Source organism: Cryptomeria japonica, chromosome 2, assembly GCF_030272615.1.
Source record: "Cryptomeria japonica chromosome 2, Sugi_1.0, whole genome shotgun sequence".
NCBI lineage: Eukaryota > Viridiplantae > Streptophyta > Pinopsida > Cupressales > Cupressaceae > Cryptomeria > Cryptomeria japonica.
The window spans coordinates 660331066-660337671 of record NC_081406.1 but is presented as its reverse complement, the minus strand read 5'-3'; the positions used below and the strand labels follow the sequence as shown (position 1 = coordinate 660337671).

General features: G+C 36.0%; 1 protein-coding gene across 1 annotated transcript in view; it reads right to left on the bottom strand.

Annotated features, from left to right (window-relative positions):
* Positions 1 to 2594: 2594 nt before the first annotated feature.
* Positions 2595 to 6606, bottom strand: part of LOC131055167 (ribosome biogenesis protein WDR12 homolog) — a 78447-nt gene continuing 74435 nt past the window's right edge. Inside the window, exons 9-14 of the mRNA XM_057989774.2 lie at positions 3971 to 4114; positions 3745 to 3853; positions 3566 to 3626; positions 3392 to 3467; positions 3219 to 3254; positions 2595 to 3088 (exon numbers count right to left, since the gene is read on the bottom strand). Of these exons, the coding sequence (XP_057845757.2) occupies positions 2996 to 3088; positions 3219 to 3254; positions 3392 to 3467; positions 3566 to 3626; positions 3745 to 3853; positions 3971 to 4114 (519 nt within the window). The 3' untranslated portion in view covers positions 2595 to 2995. The remainder of the gene's footprint in view (positions 3089 to 3218; positions 3255 to 3391; positions 3468 to 3565; positions 3627 to 3744; positions 3854 to 3970; positions 4115 to 6606) is intronic.

Here is a 6606-nt window from a genome sequence, read left to right as displayed (position 1 = left end):
GGTTAACTTTAGATTTTGGGAAGAACTAAGAACTTTGGTTGGGTTATGTACAGTTACAAAATTACAAATATATAAACAATGTCATTAATATCCATTTCATTCGTTGGATATTTTCCTTTACTTGCTCTCTTTCTCTATGATGCTACTACAAAGCCACCATACTTTTCTTAATTTCTTTCTTTCTCTATAATCATTTTACAATCCCACCTATCGACCCTAGTTTTACTCCCCCCTGCAACTGCTAGTTTTATTGATGGTCACATGTTTTATTGAACTCTTCAAGATAATAATTTGTTTTCTCCCTAGCACTTTACCCCACATATGCTTGTAAAACTCATCTAAAATAAAAGCCTTCCCCTCTGTTATTTCTAGGACAAGCATTCAAGTAAATATTCCATTTGCTCATTCATTTGATGTTTAATTTCATCCATGATTTTTGTGTTTTCTCATAGTATCATTTAAAACAACCTTAAGGTACCTACCAGCTTCTATTTGTTCAATTATTTTTAAAAAACTTATGAAATGTACCAATGCAATTGCTTCAATAGCTGCAGCCCCCATTTCACCTAGCTTAATCTTATATGGAATGGAACCTTTTATTTTTAACTTGCCTATGATCAATGCTTTTGAACTCTCTAGATATGTTTTCACTTAGAGTTTGATGTACCATTAGCCCACAATTCATACCCATAAAGCACCATTGGAAGCACTAAAAGCTCCAAAAAAATCTGAATGGTTTTTTAGTCACATAACTCTTATCTCTTTGCGTCTATTTTGAAGAGCATATAATTGTTGGTATTTTGATGATGTTTAGTTGTGATTGTCATTGATGGACACACACTTATTTGTTATATGAGTTATTCTCAATCGGTACTATGTGATGTATTGCTCAAACCGGTATTGTATGCTATTGTATGCATAGTCTTTGTTTGTTGACAACTATCGGTGTTTGCAAAAGGAGCTTACCGGTCAAAGCATGACCAAGGACCTTGAGCGGTACGAGGACTTCAAGCAGCAACCAATCTTTTTAGGATCGGAACACTATGTTCTAGTTTACCAGTCTTTGTTTGTAAACCGCTAATCGGTATATTGTGCTTGGTTAACCAACAAACTTGTTAAGTGTGATGAGTTATCATCCACCGACACCAATGCGGTGATTCTGTGTCATGTTACAAATTATGTCTTGATGCATTGTACCTAGGAAATTGTAATCTAATCTCATTGGACCGACATGAAATCAGATTCTTATATGAAGACATCATGTCTAGGGTTTTATGTGTGTGTAGAAGAGTTGCGTAAAAGAGATTAGGTCTTTGCGGAAAAAGTATCTTGCGACAGAGATTGAACAAAAGACTGAAGTAATGTTGTAATGCATTAACAAAGAGCATTCAAGGATCTAACTAGGCATTTTGTGCTACTTTCTAGATCACTTACTTGTTGATTACTAATCTCTTCGACAAGTTTGAAACCCTTAACCGGGTAGGCTTAGTTAAGCCTGTTCAAAAATCCTCTAACAAGGTGGTTCACAGTTGTGGATCTGAAATCCTTTAACAGGGTAGTCTTTAACAGGACTTATCTCCTAACAAAGATCTGGATTCCTACCAGGATCTGTTCTGGTGAAGAACATTGTAAGGCCTTAACCGGTCTGGTTGCTATTCTACAAATAGTAGACTTGTGAGTTTTACTCACCGTGGTTTTTCCCATTTGGGTTTCCATGTCAAAATATCTTGTGTTATGGTGATTGTGTTATTGTGGGTGAATGCTTTATTTGCTATTTGGCTTTTCTGTGTATTGACCGGTTTACTTCTTAAAAGGCTATACCAATCTGCAGTAAATTTGCTTAAATGTTTGGTAAAGTTATTTGGTATACTAATTCACCCCCCGCTCCCCCCCACCCCGCTCTTAGTATTCATCAATAATGCCCTTATTTGTGAGGGTTTCAAGGTTCATGCATATAATGCCCTTATTCGCATCTATTTTGAAGAGGAATATAATGCCCTTATCTGTCAAGGTTTCAAGGTTCATGAAGTGGAGATAAGATTCTCTAGTGTTAGACAGCAAGACCAAGTTAGTGTAAGTGCTTTATTCCCGGGTGCTAAAAAGTCCTATTTGCCTCCCCCCTTCCTACCTCTATTTATTTAGAGGGTGGTTCTCGTTTGCAATTAAAATTATTTGTTTCTCTAGCTCTTTATCTTGATGATGAATCTTAGAGTATGATCCAAAATGTTGAATATAAAAGATATACAAAGTCAAATCCAGAACCGCAAATCACACTCTACATCGATTGTGAAAACCTAATGTCTACAATTAGCCTCTAGTTAAAGAACAAGAAATTTGCTGGAAATATTAATTCCAACCAAACGAATGCTGGTCTATTATTTTTACTATCATCATATATGAATTTTCAAAAATGTTTTTCCTCAAAATATATTTGCTTGCAAAAAATATTTGGCATTTCAGAAGAACACTCAATATTGTTTATAGCAATATCACTTCAAATATAGTTCCGGCCTGGTTTTGAAGTTTGTGGATTATTTTAAATGATAAGTTATGATGGATTTGTGCACCTTTGCTAGCGAAAAACAACTACAAAGTACGTCACTGTTTGCTATCTTCCATTCTATAATCATTTGCAATCAATCATTACATATAATATGGGATTTGACCAAATAAGAATTCTGTATACGCATACTAAAAGTGGCCTTAGGATGCCACTCATAAATGATGAAGCAGCAATTGATAAGTAACTCAATAAATGTTTTAACGTGGACCTGCTTGGAACCCTAAGCACTCCTAACCAAAAATAACGGCCAACATCAAAGGCAGCCTGAGAAACCTTAAAAACAATTCATTTTGTGCCAAGGCCTATCACAAGGAAATGAAGTCCCAACCGTGGCACTGGAACTTCTTTTGATTCTCGTAACTGTAAAATATCGTTTCGAGCTGCAAGCTCCCTATGGCTAACGACTAACTCATTGAAAAAAGACTCAAAATATCATCTAATGTTGAGGTTTGAAAATATCTGCAACTTTGAATCAGCGCCACCGCTAACTATACGGTCTCCTTTCCACCAGTCTGCACATAGAACCTGTACAGATCTCATAGAAAATAATAAATTTCTAATGTAAATCCCAGGTGCCACAAATAACTGATAGATAGAAGAATCCACATAAGCACATGTAAATGCATATCCATTGCGTATCAGAAAAAGGAATCACCTTATCTGTATGTGCTTCTAGCGTGGCTAATGGAACCTGCATCCATTGCAACCCAAACAATCAGTTTAAAGGTTCTGTTGATAGTGTCTACTCATATAGGCAACCCCCCACCCCCCAAACCAAAATTTCATCGCAGTCGTACTATGATGGATATCTATATTTGTTAGTATTACCTTGCTTCTTATATCCCACAGCTTTACTGTCCCATCATACGATGCTGAGATCAAATGATGCTTGGACTCCGCATGCCTATAAAGGTTGCAAAATCAATTTTAAATCTGAAATTGATAACAAATACAACCCTCGTATGTTTGTGTCAATACATTAAAAATTGGAGGGAGGCATACCACTTGCATGCTGAGATCCAAGATTTGTGTGATGACAATTGAAGAATAGGCTTAAGAGACCCTATCTCAACAGTACACAAAACAAACATTTCAAAAAATGACATTCCAAGAAGGTAATGCAAGGCATTATGTGGGACAAAAAAAATCTTCCCCTAACCCATAAACTTGCAACATCCTACCTGGCAAACGAGGATCCCATATTCTAAGAACACTATCAGCCCCAGCTGCAGCAATTAGTGCGGAGTTTTCCCCACCAATACTTAAGCAAAGAAGCACTTTGCCACAACTCTGCCAATAATCATTCAGATAATGTCAATAAGACATCTGGTAGGTTAACAAGCTTAAGTAACCATTTCCATATATTAAAATCACTTCTAAGTTACCACACAAAAAAACTGCATATACCAAAGTGTTTGCATTGACCCCAGTTTCAACATCCCAGCTCCTAACTGAATGGTCCCAGGAAGCAGAATAAATTGTATCCTTTTCAAACCACACAACTGAAGAAACACATTGTGTATGTCCTTCCAATGTCTTTGATGCTTCAATCTGTTAAAAATAAAAATGACTGTCAGCTTCTTTAATAAAACCAAAATAACCACCTTAATATCCTTTTGATTTTTTCAAATAAATTGAGAGCCAAGCTACCTGCTATGTGTTCATCCATAGCATGCAATATGACATTACATTACAAGCATATAAAAATAATAAATACAATACATATTTGCAGCCTAAAAACAGGAATTAAGTTCAGAATACTAAATAAGATAAATTTAAATATACATCACTAATTATCTTCCAATTAATGTTAAAAGATAAGTTTAAATAATAAAATTATTAGATTTTGTAATGTTTTAATCCATCTTGAATCATGCAAACTGGTACATCAAATTTGAAGTATGTCAAACCCAATGGACAAGACTAAGTGTCCAACCCCTCAATAAATTTAGGAAACGTACCCATAAAAGGAAAGTATGCTAGCACTAAAATGCAAAGATAAGCTAGCAGCCTATATCGGTAAACTAATAAGATCTAAATATGATAATTTAAACTTGTTTTGTCTGTTTTAAATTACTTGTCTGCATTTACAAATACAGGAGAACGAAAATCAAGATTTTATAAACGGGTAGCATTATTTTTAATCCTCAAGTGTTTAGTAGGGTTTGGAAGTGACTATTTGGGAAGTATGCATTGTGCACAAATCAAATCGATCTCCATGTATATATTTGTAACAATTTCAAGGTTTTCCAGTTGCTGGAATGATCTTTTTCATTTCCAGGTGACTTATTTTACACTTAGATGCACAAAGAATGGAAACAAAAGTTAAGAAGACGTTAGCATTGGACTTAAACGGAGCATTCATTCATGTAAGCCAACACCTGCTTCCACATTCTGAGCTTACAGTTGAATTAAAATTTCAAGGTAGGGATGCAAAAAATTTAGATTACGAAAGGCCTTGCCTGGACCTCTGCAGCATTTACGAAAGTGGAATTTTCACTGAAAATAAAAAGCACTTTGCAGATGCTCTTCTCAAACAACTAAACCCCAACAAAGCTGCAAGGGGAAATGACTGTCATTTAGCGTTTGGGGCGCATTTTTTTAGGTCAAAAGTCAAACAAAGTGCATGGAAACTGCCCCCCACCACTGAAATTACCTTAGAATCACTTCAACCAAGCTGGAATCACCTATGTATGCTCATGAATGATTCCAAACAAATCCACCCACAGAAAAACATGCCCTGGATGATTTTGCAGATGAATCAAACCCAAATCCGATTCTAAAATAACTGTACCCAGGTACATTTGGCTTTTTGGCCGATTGGGTAACATATATTATTTAATCTAACACCACTCCATTAGTCACCATCTTATCCTTTTCTTCTTCCTTTATAATCTTATGGTCTCTTTTCCAACTCTAACTTCTCTGTTCATTTTAACTCTAAATTTCATTTTTTCTTGTAAAATTTATGTATCATCTTGTAAACTCTAAATGATGCAATAGTTAAAGAAGTGGACCACATCAATTTCATGTAAATAAAGAGCTATATTCCACAAAGTTTTTGAGACAGTGGGTATATATATAAATCCTTATCATTGCCCCCACAGTCTCAAAAATACACACTGTCATGCCCCTACCTTAATAGCATCGTCCAAGGAGGAATTCAGAAAAATCATCTTATTAAGGCTTCACAACTTTTCCTAAGGCTGGAGATCGACCAGTAAGGACTTCGGCATTCACCAAGAGAATAAAATATTTCCTAAAGCTTCGCAAGAATTTGAATTTGTGTCTAAATCGACCCCCGCATTCAAGCAAATTTGTAAACTTAACAAACCCCTAAACAGGTGATTGTCAAGGCCCACATAAGAAGAAGATACGCGTGATCAAGTTGAAGAAAATCGTCAAGCCCTCGCCTTGCTAACAATCAATAATCAAAGGAAATAGTCTTTCAAAGACTTCACGATTTCAGATTTCCTAATCTAACTCGGGTAACAAGGAAATAAGTCATTGTCTAAGGAAGAATAAACGTAGGCATCACTTTAACCCTTAAGTGATTCATTACACTATGAAAGGGCACATGTGAGGGTAACAAGGCAGCAACCGAATGAGATAAAAGGCCACAGTCACACAAAGAGGCACCACTTTTCTTCAGGAGGACGTGGCTATGAATAGAGGCAACCCTCCAAGACCGATTGAGAGGTATATATTGCCAACCGGGACTCAAAGGAGAGAGGCATTGATGTACAAGCGAATAGAAGCAATTCTCACAATATGGTGGAGAAGATAGCAATCAGATCAGAAGCAAATACAGTAATAAAACAATAAGATAATATCCAGATCAGGCATGAGAGTGTCACTTATCCATTCCAAGAACAATGAAGCAAGGGATGAGAGTTTCAAACATTGACTCGCCCACCCCTAAGTGTATATTTACCTTCATGCAGATTGTCCCCCTTCTAATACAAACCGAGGCTGCTCAACAAAAAAAGAGCAAGTATATTTTTTAGGATCATTGTTTGCATACAATGTTCATTTCTGTAGGC